General features: G+C 42.6%; 3 protein-coding genes across 11 annotated transcripts in view; 2 read left to right on the top strand and 1 right to left on the bottom strand.

Annotated features, from left to right (window-relative positions):
• The first annotated feature begins 1532 nt into the window (after positions 1–1532).
• On the top strand, positions 1533–6433 carry LOC117139523. Its single transcript, XM_033301885.1, has 4 exons — positions 1533–1832; positions 4967–5339; positions 5408–5819; positions 5876–6433. Exons 2-4 carry the CDS (start codon positions 4982–4984, stop codon positions 6147–6149), a joined length of 1044 nt encoding a protein of 347 aa, XP_033157776.1. The 5' UTR covers positions 1533–1832; positions 4967–4981; the 3' UTR covers positions 6150–6433.
• A 453-nt stretch (positions 6434–6886) lies between these two features.
• On the top strand, positions 6887–14315 carry LOC117139614 (ceramide transfer protein). 2 transcript variants are annotated; one of them, XM_033302066.1, is made up of 9 exons: positions 6887–7037; positions 7267–7580; positions 8633–9025; positions 9096–9244; positions 9495–9555; positions 12536–12760; positions 12825–13056; positions 13218–13556; positions 13617–14315. In XM_033302066.1, the coding sequence occupies exons 2-9, from the start codon at positions 7302–7304 to the stop codon at positions 13742–13744; spliced, it is 1806 nt and encodes a 601-aa protein (XP_033157957.1). In that variant the 5' UTR covers positions 6887–7037; positions 7267–7301; the 3' UTR covers positions 13745–14315. The 2 variants fall into 2 exon arrangements, with proteins under 2 accessions (XP_033157957.1, XP_033157958.1); XM_033302067.1 differs by lacking the exons at positions 6887–7037; positions 7267–7580; positions 8633–9025; positions 9096–9244; positions 9495–9555 and adding an exon at positions 10721–10801.
• Position 14316: 1 nt separating this feature from the next.
• Positions 14317–16833, bottom strand: part of LOC117139613 (Down syndrome cell adhesion molecule-like protein Dscam2) — a 41504-nt gene continuing 38987 nt past the window's right edge. For 6 of the 8 annotated variants that reach the window (XM_033302057.1, XM_033302061.1, XM_033302060.1 and 3 more), the window contains 3 exons: positions 16426–16575; positions 16148–16316; positions 14317–16077 (listed from right to left, as the gene is read on the bottom strand). In XM_033302057.1, the coding sequence (XP_033157948.1) occupies positions 15930–16077; positions 16148–16316; positions 16426–16575 (467 nt within the window). In that variant the 3' untranslated portion in view covers positions 14317–15929. Of the gene's footprint in view, positions 16094–16147; positions 16317–16425; positions 16576–16833 lie in introns of all 8 variants that reach the window. The other 2 variants (XM_033302063.1, XM_033302064.1) reach the window with 2 other exon arrangements.

Below are 16833 nucleotides of genomic sequence, written 5' to 3'. Positions count from 1 at the left end.
ATTGCATTTCGCTCAAAAAACGAATTTAATATTTACTTTCTTACAATTTTTGAATTAAAGTTACATTTTGTTATGTGCAATGAAATAGTGCCCAAAGAATGTTAATAAACAATTTTATTCAATTATATTGGATTTTCTCTTTTCAAATTTGGTCAAAACGAATTTACACGATTTTCCAAATCGCAAATTCCAACTCTCACTGATGGCTTAGCAATGGATATCTATTGGGCTGATTTTATCATTACGCAATAAAGCACTAAATATGTTGACAATTTATTTAATTGACTCACAAATGGAAAGCCCTCTTGCGTGTAAACCCATGTGAATCGAGGTACTTGCTCCGATTAAAGCGGCGATCACGTAGGTCAGGCTTTCTGATAACGCATGGGACTCCAATAAATTTTCACCACGTACATTGATGATGGCGCCATTTGACGCTAAACAGCTGGCTTTATGGGTCTGTAAATATTTACGATGTGTTTCGAAGAAATTCCTCGGGTTTTCCCCATGGAAATCTACGCAAAATGCAGACCTTGACCCACATATCAACTTCTATCTCTAGGCAGCGAAACGAGACTCACTTTCAAACCGCAGCGGAAGCGGCCGGGAAACATGTTCTATGTATCTCACCGAATGCAAATAAGCTGACCAACTGCTTCGATTGCCAAACGAATTGGAAACCGCATGCCAGATGCGCCTGCGCACACGCACTGTCGCATCCATTTCGCGTGGAAAGTTTAACTGCCGATCTGGGGGCCAAAGTCTGTCCGAGAACTTGCCCCCCGATTAGCCCCATGCTGATGAACATCGTCCATACAGGCAAAAAACAGGGTCTTTAGCTCTGGCTATCATCAGTCGCATTTCTAATGGTTACATTCATCCTTAAGTGTCGGAATATATCTAAAACTGATTGAACTCAGAAATTAGCATTATACCAATTGTGTTCTTGTGGTTTAATCTTTATATTTGAAGAAATTAAGAAATCCAAAAGGGTTAGTAGGTAAGTTTATACTTATAATGGTTATATCCCATAGAACAAAGTTACCATATTTATATTTTTGTGTACTTACATATGTATCTTCCACACTTTTTCTTGTTACACTTTGAAAAGAAATTAATTGACTGCTCCCTGGAGCTGCAACCGCAACCTAGTTCCGAGTCAGGATAGCCCTCACGATGGCGATGAGTCACAGGAATGCTGGAAAATGCTCGCGGCTAGACCTACTCCCATCTCCCAGTAAAGAGATTCATTCCCCCGCATGTTGAGATCTTCGTCGCAGGCAAAAGGAAATCAAACAGCGAATTGGCAACTTCACACAGAGCAGCTCCTCAGAAACACGAAGACCAGATCAAACGAATTTTTTTTGCTGGCCTGGCTGACTGGTTTGCCGTTTTGGCTGGCGGGTAGCTTCTGCCCGACTACTTCCCCCTGGATGCCACCTGAAAGGCCTCGGAATTCTCGGCCTCACTTTTGCATTGAAGTTTGGCCCGTTCGTCGTTGCTTTTTATCGTTCGCCTCGACCGCTGGCCGCTTTAGTTGAATTTCAAACGTTTGCGCGCGCGGTCGTCGGATCGTGTCCCCAAAAAAAAATCGAAAACCAAAGTCGTAAAATCCATTGAGGGTTTGAGAAGCGCTTTTCCTTCGACCACAAGGATTGCCAAGCGTCGTTTGAAAAGTGAAAAACGTGCTGAGATCGCTGCCTAGTAGAATAACATACGCTTGATCTCTAGCATTGAACTTTGTGGAAAGAGGAAGGAGGATTTTCCAGCAGAAATTAGGACACGGGCAGCCTGACCAGTTTGGTAGATTTTTCCAAACAACTAAAGATTATGTAAGCTTTAGATTCCTGCAGCGAAATGTGACTGAAGAAAAAAATAGGAAAAGGAAAACAAAAACCCAATTACCTAATTGCCATGCATCCGGCGTTATCGCTTGTCAACTTTCTACCCCCGCTTATTTTGATTGATTTCTTCACTTATGCGAGGCACGAACATCCACATTCAAATCCAATTCGAATCGAAATCCGGTGGACACTTGCACTTTCCTCCGCCGGAATTGCCTTTCGCAACAATTGTTTTTGTTTTGCTTGCCGCATTTCTGATTAATTATTCAGCACCATTTCTCGCAGTGCGGGTGCAACGTGCCCGTTAAAACGAAAGACTCAAGCAACGAACTTTTCGGCGTGTGTCACTTTGACTGCGATCGGGTATGAAATAATCAAAATTATTATTCGATCCGAAGTGCCAGCGCTCACCTGCTGACCCAGTTTTCAGTTTCACAGCAAAAATTAAGTAAATTTCTTTATGTCGCCGTTGTCGTTAAAGCCAAACTCTCTGGATTCTGACAGACGGACGTGGATACGTCCATACTTAGCAGGCGCCAATTAAAGCTCAGCTGCACTAATTCGCCATAAGTTGCCAAGGCTTTTCTCTGTCTCGGACACTGTCTCTTTCTATTTCTCTGTCGCCTTCTCCACTCCATTTTCTGTCTCAAATCACTTCTCTGGCATTCCCACCTGACATTTGTTGCGTGTTTGTTAGTGTCTGCCTGGTTGTGTTTTTTTTTTACCAAAGGGTAACCCCCCGGCACATGAAACTGGCTACCGAAAGCTGTACAACTAATGCTAAATATATATAAACATATATTTAGCGTTTAATGTACTGACATTTTAGGTTACATCACTCGACTTTTGGGTGAACCCAGTGAACACTTTTTAAAACTGATGGTAAATGTAGGTCGCGATGCCATTAAACATAACGAATATTCAACCGTTTTAAAATAATGCCTAATTTACAAATAGGCATTGCTTTCCAATATAATCTATATTAATGGTTATTCCTTTTTGTGTCACACAGTGAGAAATACACAATTATACATGAGCACTAAAATTTTCACCAAAATTTGGACGACTAGTAATTTTTTGTATTCATCTGAAAGGCAGTTTTGCTGAATGGACATCAAAATGATCCCTGGCCAACATGTGTTTGGCCACCATTCATGGCCATAAGCGAGAGTCGCCGACAAGGCGTCGATGCCAACTGCTGTGGATTGCTTTGGTTTAGCCACGAGTGGAGCAGAGTGGACGGGGGGATACTGGCCGGGCCAGTTGTGTCGCTTCCTCAACGCACTTGCCCAGTCGGAGGCACTTGCTCCGCCTCGTCCTCCTCCCTGTCCAGCCTAGATGGTGGCCTCATTTCGATTTCACTTCTATCACTCCACAGCAATTAATCTCATATGCACTGGCCACGCCCACCGGCTGTTCGCCTGTCTGCCCAAAGTGACAACTTGACACCGAATTTGTTTAGGCCTAATTTCCTTGTAGCGCTACCATTGCAGAGAAACTCTGCCCAGCGTTTTGCTAATTGATTTACTTGATGGGACAAGTTATTTGCTTGGTAAGCTAAAGAGTGTTTTTAACAAAATATTAATTAGGGAAACGTCAGCGGTTCTCTGGGATATATAATAGTAATTACTTTTTTAAATCGCATTTGTGCTTCTCAAATTGGCATTAGGCACAATAACTTTCAAGTGGTTTATAGCTTTCAAACCTTAGAGATTACGGCAATTGATTTAGGTATTACAAGGTTTATGTAATTAAATAGTGGAAAACGTAAAGGTTATACTACTTATCACCTTCTTGTTTCATTCAATTTATTAAGTTTCCTTGCACCCACTAAGACATAGTTTCAAATACCAGAATCTCCCCGGACACCACACATGTATCAAAGATTTTGCACCACTAGAAACGCCCACCGGCCTGCTTGATATCTTGTTTATAACAGTTGTAACGTTGTCAAATTGGGAGAAACTCTGTCAAACCTTTTGGAAAATTAAGTCCATGAGTTTGAAGGAGTGTGTGGAGTAGGCTGGAATGCCTTGGTCTAGATAGCTGTTGGAACCTGCACCTCCCAGTTGGCCATCAAATTGCAGCCTTTGGGAAAGTGCCGGCGCATCTGGCTGGAGCTCTAATGATTGCCCGGATCGCTAACGGATAGCAAACACTCCATCTATCTATGGATACCTACCTCAAAGCGAACCAAACCGAACCGGCTGTGGCAAGTTCTTCGCTTAGTTGCATCATTGGTGGTGCGGTAAAAGTGCGTCTTGCTCCATTTAGATTCTATTCGGGGTGAAATCGACTTCTGGAGTCAACAGGTTTCGTTTAGACTTATAAATCAATTTGTTAACATGCTTTCACTGAATACACACGCGTATTGCCAATTCTTCTTGCAAGTGCGATTGATGTCAATATGTGTAGCCATAGCTGCAAGTCGTAATCGAAATTCAATCTGCCAAGGCTAACGGTTTGAGTCAGTGCACCTGGAACAATGCCAAGAAGGCAAAGAAGTATGGAAGAGCTTTCCCAAAAAATCGACATGAGCTATGATAAAACATAGAGCTCCAAGCAACGAAACCAGTTGAAAATATGAAAATCGAGGGGGCTGCTTCGAGGGGAAATCTAGTTGAGAATGCAGAATGGGGTGAGCGATCCAGTAGGTGAGTCCATGTGTGCGCCACAATTGCTGTTATACAACTGTTGTATAATGATGGCCATTAGGCCAGTCTTTTGCCAACTCAATTGCTAGGCGGTCGAAATTGGAATGGGACTCCGTGTCTAGTCGAGTTCGTTGCCTAAGTCTTTTGTTTGAGTTTTCACCTCTGCAGGAGCAATCAAATTAGTTAGCCATGCTGCCTACTCCCAGTGAAAATAAAGCAATCGAGGATCTCCATTATAATAATGATCAATCAATCGTTGGCACTCTAATCACTATTATCAGCATCTAATCATTATTATGACAGCATTCAATGGATGTTCAGTAACGAGCTTGGAAAAACTGTTCAACACGAGAATATCTAGAAAACTAAAGTGTTATGTATGGGTTATGTTGATCTTCTGTTTAAAAGCCTCTAGCTTATTAGTTGTTTCTCGACTTTTGCAATAAACATTTTTAATTGCCATCTCAGCACTCATCGCTCAACATGACCATGGAGAAGGTGTTAACGCGACGCAGTCACCTGCTCCTCCTACTGCTTCTGCCACTTGTCAGCTTATGTCCAAATGCATTGGCACTCAATCGACAGGCGGATGCTGGCCAAGATTTGGATATGGCAGCGCAGCTGACGGATGTGGAGGCCGAGGCTAGGCCGGATTACGATGCCGATTCTCCGGATACGCCGCACATACGCAAGAAGAGACTCATCTGGATTACGGATGATGGCAGATTGGCCCTGCCGCCGGGCACTTCGCTGACATTCGTGCCAACCATTGCCCTGCCCCTGGTTCGGCATCCGCCCGAGGGATTCTTCTCCAACCTGACCATCAGTTTTCCCGTCACCAGTGCGTAGACAGCTCTCAATGCCAATGATTAATCAATTAACTTGGATTTTTGTTGCCTCAATCCACAGTTGATTTCGACAAGCTGGGTCTGACAGACAACCAAAATCCTCTGGGGGATCTGCCGCCGCTGTTCGCCCGCTCCTTTGGTCACGAGGCAGGCCACATGGTTGGTGAATATGTGGCGAGGTATCTGCATGTCCAGCGCAGGAAGAGGGATCTCAGCGAGCAGAGGAGTAGAAGCAACGAGGATCATCCCTTTAGGGTACACGAAGAGGGTCCAAAGTATCCGGAGCTGCCAGCCGGACTGCAGCATATTTTCCATGGCGGAGAGCGGGTTCTGCTCTATGGCGTAGTGGAGGACTTCCTATCCACCTTTGGTATGGATGGCAAGGCCTGTTTGCTGAGAACCATTTGTGAGATGCACTCACGAAGCTTGGAGAAGTTCGGTGTCTTTGGAGAAATGACTAAGCTGTTTTTAACGTGAGTAGTTCGCTCCTTTCAACCGTGATTCTTTATTACACAAATCTCTCTTATAGGGTAACCAAATCTCCGTTTTCCGACCTGGTACCCGACTATGTACAAGCCCAGGAGGTGGGCGAGGGAAAGCAGGCACCAGGAGAATGTTTTCCCTACTTCAAGGACTGTCCGAAGAGTATATTTAAAGCCTTGTCCAGCAAGTATAGCAAACCAGCTCCTGCGAGCAAGACGAAAAGGACAAAACCCACAGACAGACCGGTGGGGGAATATCATGAGGAGAAGGTGATCCAGCTGCCCACCAGTCGTGATCAGGACAACAATGTGTATATGTAGAACAATTACCAACTCCCATGCGAACCCCCATTGTTGACCTCGTCTAAATGTTAGGATTACGATTGAGTTGAGCGCGTCCTCGAAGTCACTTGCTTGTAATTAACGTGTACTAATTAATTTATAATTATTTATTTTATTTACGAATTGTATTTATTGTTAGTCGTAGGCGTTGTTAATTGCTTAGATTTGTATCCGTTTGCGTAGTGGTCTGTAAATAATTGAAATTGTGGCATAATCCCTTCCTTACAAAAAAATGAAACCGTGTCAAATGAATAGAAAATAAATTTCCCTTGAAAGGTGTTTTACAATTGTTTTCATTAAACTAACACCTTACGGCAATAATGGCCAACATATGTACAACATTGCGTTTTTAGATTTAAGCTGGCGCCATGAAAGACAATTGCTTGCATTGCACAACACTATCAGCAGTTACAAATCAAAGTTTAAAACCAAATTAAACTGGTTGCACTGGCATCTAGAGTTGGAAAAAACGTTATTATTCAATACCATGTTTTTTGTGAAAGTAATATACTTAATTGCGGTTATTAGCGCTGGGCTTGTATTTATGTAGTTACTTAACTAATTTCCTAACATTTTTGAGGGTAGATTTAAATCCAAAACTTGTATTTATAAGAAGGAGAAACTAAAACTAGCAAAAAGACACTATCGCCAACTATCGAAAGTAAGACATCGATAACTTAACGACTTATCGAAGGAACCGTCGGTCGCCAGGCCATCACTAGGACAGCTTTGTTTTGGTTTTGCAGCGAAAAAAACAGCAGCGTCGTGAGTTCTCTTCGTTTATTTACCAAGCCTCGCACAAACAAACCAGCGCATTACGTGTTGCACAGATGTTTGCGGATCGTCGAGGAAATCAATAAGCGAAAGGTGAGTGCTCCTGGGTGGGGGCCAGCTGCCGCTCCAGAACCGCGAAAAGGCGGTGCTGTGAGTCAGGCGATGTGATCGCTGATTGAATTGGATTATCACGATAGGAGCTCCCATCGAAGTGCCAGCCGGCATTGTAGTTGTTTACATTGCGCGGACGTGGCGCAATATACTTTTAATCTTCTGCGGCAACCTGCTGATTAAGATACCCCCGAACCGTTCCATTGTACAGATAACTTGGCAGTTAAACTCCGGAGCTGGAAGAGGATGGACACGATCGCTGGGGAGTCGCAGGGAGCATCGCCGCCGTCGAGCAATGAGGCAGCGGCGGGATCCCAGTCCCAGAGCGATGTCTCCGAGGAGGAGGAGTATCTGGACAACAGTATCGAACTGAGGGGCTATCTCAGCAAGTGGACGAACTACATCTATGGATGGCAGCCGCGCTACATAGTCCTGAAGGATGGTACACTCTCATACTATAAATCCGAATCGGAGTCGGATTTCGGGTGCCGCGGAGCCATCAGCCTGACCAAGGCCACCATTAAGGTAGGACGCCCGAAAAGAGAGAGGGTGGGGCTGGGAGATGGGAACTGGGAGCTGGGAGCTCCTCCACCAAGTGCTTTCAATTGGACTAATAAAAAAGTAATGGGCGTGAGTGTGTGCGCATGTGTTTGCGACACATTAACCAACGATGACCACCACCTGAGGTCTCCGTTTCCATTCCCAAGCCAATACACCCATTCCCAATCCAATTCCGAGCGACGCAATCAATGCAGCGCAATCAATTAACGTTGGGCGACCAAAATAGACCAAAATTGAAGTCATCAATGTAAGTGGGGTGCCCCTCAGACCTAGGCGCTGCTAGAAGGCCTTCTGTTGACAGGAGGGCGTGTTGTGTTAGGAGGGTGTTTCGCCATGAGTATGTACTTATCTATTTATACTGTAGGAGCTGCCAAAAGCATATACACAATGCTGACTCACCAGAAGCGGCCCTTCCATCAATTCGCCTTGAGTTTGCAAACACTGATCTTATTCAAAGATATTGAAGCCTTATTTAGTTCATAGAATTTTTCACAACAATTCAAATAATAATTATCACCGATTTAATCGATCATGAAATTTTGCATTCATTGGATTACTTTACAGTAAAACCAGCTCACTTGAAGTTTAAATTACTCATAATTGGATTTATTTCCAAGTGATTCATTTAAATTCGAATTCATTTTCACACATTTCTCTTATTGGGCGATAGTGTTTTGACTCCATCAGGTTCCACTGTAATTTCCATTTGCTAACAATAATCTTGTATTCGGGTGTTTTCCTTGTTGATTTCATGTTTACCACTGATTTGCGTTCCGCTATAATCAACCATTCAAAGTTAATTAGTTTTTTTTTCGTCGAACTTATTGTATTTCGTTTTAATAACTGGCTTCTATTACCGGCATGAAATTCTCATTTAACCTTGGTTCAGTACATACATTGCATAGTTTTCCCATAAAAATAGCAATTAATGTAGTTTCAAATATAAGTAAGATAACCCGTTTATTTGTACCTATTTTGTGCCTCTTACTAAGTTCAAGTTTAATTTTCATTTGTAGGCCCATGAGTCCGACGAGCTCCGCTTCGATGTTGTAGTGAACAACCTAAATAATTGGTGTCTGCGAGCTGAGACCAGCGAGGACCGCATGCACTGGGTGGATGTGCTGCAGCTGTACAAGGCGGACTCCGGCAGCACGGACACGACTTCCTTGCGCCGTCATGGCAGCACCATGAGCCTGCAATCGAACACCATCTCGCTGACCAGCGGAGGAAGCCTGAAGAAGACGCAGCGCAACCTGCGTGAAAAAGTCGGCGAGCTGGAGACCTTTAAGGATATACTATTTGGACAGATCGAGACCCTGCAGCGATACTTTGACGCCTGCTCGGAGGTGAACAAAAACAATGCCCAACCATTGGACCTGGGCGACGGTCTGAAGTCCATCGATTTCAAGGTAAAGTAGTGCACTTATCGGGCCATTGGTATATGCACAATGTACTAAGTACAACACTCGATTTTCTCAGGGGGAATCCATCACGTTTCGGGCCACAACGTCCGGCGTGCTAACCACCCTGCAGCATTGCCTAGAAATCATCGCCGAGAGCGATGAGTCATGGAAACGGAAACTGGAGCGTGAAATAGATAAGCGTCGACGTTCTGAGGACCAGAGCAAGTAGGTTGACCTAGTCGGAATAGATTCCTACAAGAAGAAGCAATTTCAATTGCCTTTTTTGTATTTGCTTGACAACCAAGTTTTCCGAATTTGCATACGTTTCATCAAAAGTATCATGCTATTTCATGGTTTCATTTATTTATAAAAGGATTAATAATGTATTTATATTTCATTTGTACATTCATTTCTGAAGCTGATTCATTTAAATGATTTTAAAGCTAAGTTAAAATCCGTTGTTTCTTCTTTGCAGAAAGCTCAAGGACGAAGTTGAGAAAATGAAGCGTTTATCGTATCCTGGCCCAGATTTCGAGGTGAGTCCAAGTTTACAGCTCTCGTAAAAGCAAAAGCGTAATCGCATTCACGGTCATTGCTGCTCAAATCGGGGCCAAACACGTTCCCACTGAAAATGCAAACAATCGCCGAACGAGTGGCGCGAAATTCGTATAAACGATTTGCGTGCGATTTGTCGGCGTCTTAAAATAAACAGCCTGATTCGACGTTGTGTCAGATATTTCATCATATACAAGGAAAGTAGAACACGCTGGAATATTATTTAAGCATTTTCAATTCGATTATGGAATGCCAGTATTTGGTTCCGAATTTTGGCGGACACGAAGTTCCCGTGTTCGTTGTTAATCTGGAATTGGTCATGCAATATCGTTTTTCCGCTTACATTTGTTTGCCCATTCAATTCCATTTTAATGGCATATGTCCCCAATATCATTAGAAAAATGATGCACTCCTACGAATTGTAAGTGCTCACCTTGTCTGTTCTTCTTGGCTCGCTTACTTGGCGACTACTCAGGCTGAAAGACTGGGCGTCTAGACGGTTTCTTTAGGCCGGTTTGACAGATGGGCGTAGCTTAAGATCTACTTCGAGCCAATATTGCAGACATTAAGGTTGAATAACGATCCAACAGTTCGCTAGAATGCACTTTGTGCAACGGGTATATTAACTATTACGTCTTCAGTGATCTTCATATGAAGTCTAGTTAGAAAAGCCCGAGTTAATTGAACAATTGATTAGTATTAGTATAATTTTCTTAAAACATATACAATATATAGTAAACATTGGGGTAATTTGTGTTATATTTACATGATTTTTCACCATACGTTCCAGCTTAGAGCATTCAATATCCGGCTCACTTTTTGAGCTGTGGCTTTTAGCCTGGCTTACGGCTGTCAGGTTTATGGCTTATGAGCTAGGCTGGTCAGTCGGCGGTTAGCGATCGAGTGGCCAACACGTAGCAATCATAAACAAATTTGCTAGGCAAACAACTCAAAACGAAACTGTTTCTTTTTCATATTGGTCGTGGCATTTAATTGAGTGTGCAGATTGTGAAATTTCTTGCGTTGCATTCAAAGAGCTATTATAAATAAGGAAGTGTACACAATTGTAGCAAATGCTAGTTCATGTTGCAAATATAAAAGCGCCGCACGCATCGCTGTACAAATATACAAATTTATAAAATTATAAACAACGTCTACGCCATGCCCTCGCCGCGATTTCTTTGGCGCTCCGGCGGATTTCAGAAGGGCAACGTTAAAAAAATAAAGGTACACTGAATAAAAATCATAAATAATTTACATAAAGGAGTGGGGGAATATATTTTTATAATATGTGTTTCGTATGGAAATATTTTAAGGAGTATAAACCATAAACGCTTCATTATATCTTCAAAATAAAATTTGTTGACACATTTAGTAATTTTGAATTACTTTTTATGTGCATATATAGCTGATAAGAAATGTTAACATCCTCGTGTTTTTGAAAAATTTCTAAATTTCTAATACTATGATAAGAGTTTTAGTTCGCAAGCATTGCTAAAAATTATAATAATGATATTTGTTCTTAGTGCAGGTAATGTTGCCTAAAATAAGTTTCATAAAATGTTGATGTTGGTTTTTTCTAACCAAATTGGCCTCATTTGTGGGCCACCCACTCGCTGTTGAATGTTTGTAACTTTTGAAGTGCGGTGGCCAAAGAACCCCACGAATTGATTTATTATTTAAATGCTAGAAATCCTTTCCATTGGAGCTTTTTGCTCTGCGCGCTTTTCGCTTTTTACTCTCAGTCGCCCGCTTTCTCCTGCTCTCTCTTTTGGCCTGCTCTCTGCTCCGCTCATCCTGGCCAAGTTGGCCAGTGCGTTTGGGTCACCAGCAACAGTTTGTTTTGTGTCCTTGTGCTCGACGGAAGGATTCGCCAGGACACAAGTTCGCTCGCTTTTCCTGCTTTCGCCTGCCACGCAAACCTCTCTCTCTCTCTTTGGCTCTCTTGCGGTGGGATTCCTGATTTTTTCCTGCTGAAAAGGAGCTTAATTTTTACCGCCCGAATACCTCTTTGCTTTTATTGGGTTCAACTGCAACAATTTGTGGAGGAGCCTGGTAAGAGGAGACATAGCGACGCCACAGGAATAAGTACGCATATAGCCCATGACTTCATCGCTGGTCAGTTGCGAGTGCCACTTGGCCGAGATGATGATGCACTCGACTTTACGCCGCAGGGTGTATTTATTTCACCGCTTTTGGCTGCGCACATGTCTGCTTTAATTAATAAATATCAATTCAATTCCGCACAAATTCCATTCGAGGCATTTATTTTCCGCCGGTTGCCGTTCTGGGGATACACGCGCCAGTCGCAGACGTCAGAATGTGTACAGTGAACACTGGCTAGCACAGAATGGAGCAGACTTATACCTTGTAGGGTCTCGAACTTTGAACAGCCAAGCGACGCTCTCAAGTATAATATTTTAAATATTTTAGCAATTTCGAAATTCAAAACAGATTGTTAAGAGGAAAAGAAATAATATCGTTTGCAAATTGATCAACTTAATTAAATTTCGGCAGTATTATTGTGTAGCTTATTTGTGGTTTTTCCCCAAGAGATGCCACTGCTTTAATGGGATTCAGTACCAAGTACCAAGCCCCGTCTGGCGGTCTTCTGCTTTCGTATTCATGGCACAATGATGCGCCTTTGTGTCCATTATGCTCGCCCAATTACGCATGCCAGCCGACTACGAGAATCTCCGCCTGCCGACTGGTCAGGGTATGGAATGGGCGAAAAAACAACAGCATAAATTTGATTTTCTTGGGCCATTTGGCCGCACAAGTGTCGGCGATTAATTTATACAAAGCACGTTCCATTTCTTTCCAATTGGATTGAATGCGGTTTCGTCATTAAAATTAATTAGGCTGAACCTTCAAAGATGCTTTTGGGCTAAACTTGACTTAGTTTGCTCGATGCTAATGGAGATATATGTATAATATGACATTTCCCTTTCAATTTTGCAGGAGGGTCCACATTCCACATTGCCCGAGGATGAGTTCTTCGATGCGGTCGAAACGGGCCTGGACAAAATCGAGGAGGACATGCAGCTGCGCTTCAAGCTGAAGCTGCAGTCCCAGATCTCCCAGACACTGGTCAACGTTCCACACGAGGCGGTGGCCGAGGGCGAGGAGGCGCGCGAGGAGTTCGGCACGGGTGCGGAGGCCACCAGCCATGCCCTGTGGCCGGAGGTAAGACCGGAAATTGCCAATCTGGCCCCCTAACGACCAGCCAATAATTGGATTTATCCCGCAGATCGATCGCGTGTGCAAGGAGCAACTGCACTACGCACGCGAGGGCGTTGGCCAGGACGGCAATGGTTGGCAAATCTTTGCCGACGAGGGGGAGATCAAAATGTACAAACGCGAGGAGGAGGTCAACGGGCTGGTCATGGATCCCCTGAAGGCCTATCACACGGTGCAGGGCGTGACGGCGAGGGAAATGTGCCATTACTTCTTCATGCCCGAGTTCCGAAATGACTGGGAGAGTAAGTAATTGCATTAAAGTGGGTTTTCCCTTTATTTATTTTGGTTTAAAGCACGCTCAAAAGAAATAGTGGCATGCGCATAGATATTCATAACATAATTTTCAACAAACAACTCACCTGTTGATGCTGTCTAACTTGTTGCTTAAACTTTTTTTCTATAGCCACCTTGGAGGACTGCACAATCCTGGAAAAAATCTCGGCGGACACCCTGCTTTTCCTGCAAACCCATAAGCGGATATGGCCGGCGAGCCAGCGGGATGCGCAATTTTGGTCGCACATGCGCAAGATCACAGACAATCTGGAGCCGGGCGCACGGGACATGTGGGTGGTGTGCAACAACTCGACGGAGTACGCCAAGCAGGAGTCAAAGAATGGAAAGTGCGTACGGATCTTCCTGACCGTCATCCTGGCCTGCCAAACCCATTTGCCCGAGGGTTATGTGAAGGGACAGCCCCTAAATCGCAACGATCTAACCTGCAAAATAACCTACTGCTCTGTTGGTGAGTACTCGCTCTTGAGTTAAATGAACCCATTTAATTGGTGTGGTTTTCCATATTCAGTTAATCCTGGAGGCTGGGCGCCAGCGAGTGCTCTGAGAGCCGTGTACAAGCGCGAGTATCCCAAGTTTCTGAAGCGCTTTACGGGATACGTAATAGATCAGTGCAAGGACAAGCCGATCATGTTCTGATATTTGCCATAAGCAAGAAAGCAATCAAAACCAATCAAAGCTGAATCGTCTCACGTATTTGGCTCGAACTTTATCCTTAATAAGCCTCCAGTTTGTGGCCTCAACTATATTTTGAAAACTGTTTTGCTACTCCTTACTACAATTTTATTACCAATTCGTTGAGTTACACGACTTTGGTTCATCTGTACAAGAGTGTTCTCCAAGCGAAATGTTAGAATCCCCTTTTGTATCTGCGCTAAGGCAACCAAGATATAGTGTAACCTATTTAGCCGTAAGTTATGTGTAAGTGAAACACAATCATTGTATAGATCTTAGTTCCAAAACTTTCTATCTGTAGTGTATATCTTTATGGAAATGCTTTAAATGCAACAATTGCAAGAATGATGTGAGGGATGCATAGCTACATATACGAAAGCTTTTCTTTTGGTGTGAATCTATATTGTATATCCGCATACGTACGAGACGAGTATATATATTCCCATATACCCGCCCAGAAACATCGGTTTTACTCAACTGTCAAGTGTAAATAAATGCGACTTACTGTTATCTCCGAATAAAAGATCGAACTTTACTTAGTTTTTTATCATATGTCATGTCATGTATTTGAAGTTTTCCATAGATTCCGCGAACTATTTTCAATGTACATAAATTGTGCTGTTTTAGAAGAATTTTCGTGTGTAATTTTACAACTTGCTTGTGTTTTTTTTTTCTTTTTCTTAATCGCAATGTGCCAAAACACACTTTTTTCAAATTTACAACCGAGTACTGCAGTTGAAGTGTATTAAATGCTTACAATTTGCTTTCTTTTTTTTTTTTGTTTTTTTTTCTGTGCAGTCTGAAAAGTTGCCTTGCCAAATGTGTTCTCGATTCTAATTAATTCGTTCAACTTCAACTTTATAAGTTTATCATCCACGACTGGAATTACGTTTACAATCTTTGGTTTTTCGCGTTAATGCTTTTCATATGTGTGTACTTGTTGTGTCATATTGTCATGTAATTGGTTGCTTGGTTGTTGTTTGTCGTTGTAGTAGCTATTGGAAAATAGAGTTGATATATATGGATGTATATGTATATCGCGTGTCCATATGGTACAGGAGCAGTGTCTGTGTATCGGATGTGTATGCTATTTGGCAAATATTCGGCTATATCTGTGGGTATTGTTGGTATCGGGTCTAGTTTTGAGCGGTCGCTTAGTTTCGGCTTGTGGAAATGCATGCTGGTTTGGCTTTCGGTAATATCATCCTCTAACATTTAATACGTTCATATGCTCGGTTTTGTTTGTTGTATAATACGATTTTAGAAGTAATTGTATGACGCTTAGCTATGTACAACAGTTTCATAAACTATCCGAATGCATTCGTGTTATTGTATCCCCGTAAATTAATTTATTTTCATTTTTATTTATTTAAATAACTAGCTAACAGTTGTCAAGTATTCTGGTCGCAAACACTTACAAACTGATGCAAAACTTGAAAACTGGAAACAAACAATGCAGTTCAACGAAATGTCCATAATTCACTACAAATGCTAAGATTTTCGGCATTCTCTTCAATAATCGCCTGGCACGAAGGCCCTTCGTTTATAGTATTATTATGTGTTTATAGTACTATATGTTATCTGCTTTTGCCCGACATTTCACATCTGCGGCCTGCCGCAGTTCAGTTTATCATACATTAAATGCTTAAGTTAGGATCTATAACATTAATTTATTTATATTCCTCCATGTCTGCACTCGCCTCAACTTCTTAAAGTTTATCTCCATTACACTTACGCAGCTTTTCAAGTTTAACTAAGCATAATCAGTGTGTAAATAAGTCTTATGGTTTATTTCTCGCGCTGTATCCGTTCGATCGCAAAAACCGATGTTCGTTGAAAATCAAATTTGCCTCTAAATCTGTTTAATATTCGATTCATTCACTTATCTCCAACTGCCTCACTATCGTTTCCTTTTCGCTCTTTTGTAAATAGTTGAAATGCATTTCATTTACCGACTTTAGGTATGGATTTCAATTCATTTTCTTTTAGCTGGAAGTGGATTTCATTCAAGTCTGTCGAAATTTCAATACAATTTCGAAATTGTCTCCTTGTTTTCGGGTGGATTTACAAACAAATTGTACAGTTTCCGTTTATACATTCTTGCAGTTTAAGTTTACGTTTAAAAATTAACTTCCTTAGTCCTGGTGGCCTAGACATTTATCTGGAAAGCCTCCCGGTGTAGTTTCTGATTGGCACGCATCCGTGGCGACGTCTGGGTCTTCGTCTTGTCGTTGGCATCCGAAAAACGAGCTGGTGGATTTATGTGGTCCTGATAGTTTGGTGGATAGTTGGATATGCTAAACGTACAGGGTTCTGATTACGTAAGTAGCGGCAATCGACACATGGCATTTTCACGAGATCACTTACCTAAAAGTAGTTTCTTCGTTGTGGCTCGAATAGCCACTGGAACTTCGCACGTGTCGCTTTCCGCTCGTTCCGGGCTTTCCGCCCTTCCGGGCGGCGAAGGGCGGCTTCGACTTACGGGTCATGCTAGTGGGCGTGGTTTCCGAGGAGGACGAAGTCTCGTCCTGAGTATCTGTAAGTGCAAAGTACCCCATTACTAGCAGTAAACTACATTTCCATTATAATTCTAACTAGTAAGGATTCTAGAGAATGGTATCCAAGGTATTCCTCTGGAGACTTACCACGTTGTGCTCGATACTTGGCCGAGTTTAGAGCGCGCGCAGACACATCATTGTCGGACTCGGAGCCGAGTGTGTCATATTCTGTAATTGGGATGTGAAGCGTTAGGATTTTCCTAACTTCGGAATCTGTTGAACCTGGATTGTCCGATTCTAAAAAGTTTAGTACGGATTCGATGGATTTGTACGTTGTTTGTTGGTTTTTATCGAGATGATGTACGAATGTGGGTGGAGAAAAACGTTGAGAGCAATGAGAAAAAGATGGGTTAAACCAAGGGCACGGGGGATCGTTTGGATTGGCATCTGGATGGGATGGGATGGGATGGTATGGGGTGCAATTGTGACAAGCAATGATTCAATTTGGCTTACAGCTAGATGGAATTAGTGGATTGGCGGTAGGACTGGGTCTTG

The sequence above is a fragment of the Drosophila mauritiana genome, chromosome 3L, assembly GCF_004382145.1.
Source record: "Drosophila mauritiana strain mau12 chromosome 3L, ASM438214v1, whole genome shotgun sequence".
In the NCBI taxonomy this organism is placed as follows: Eukaryota; Metazoa; Arthropoda; class Insecta; order Diptera; family Drosophilidae; genus Drosophila; species Drosophila mauritiana.
This window is presented reverse-complemented; position numbering and strand designations above follow the sequence as displayed.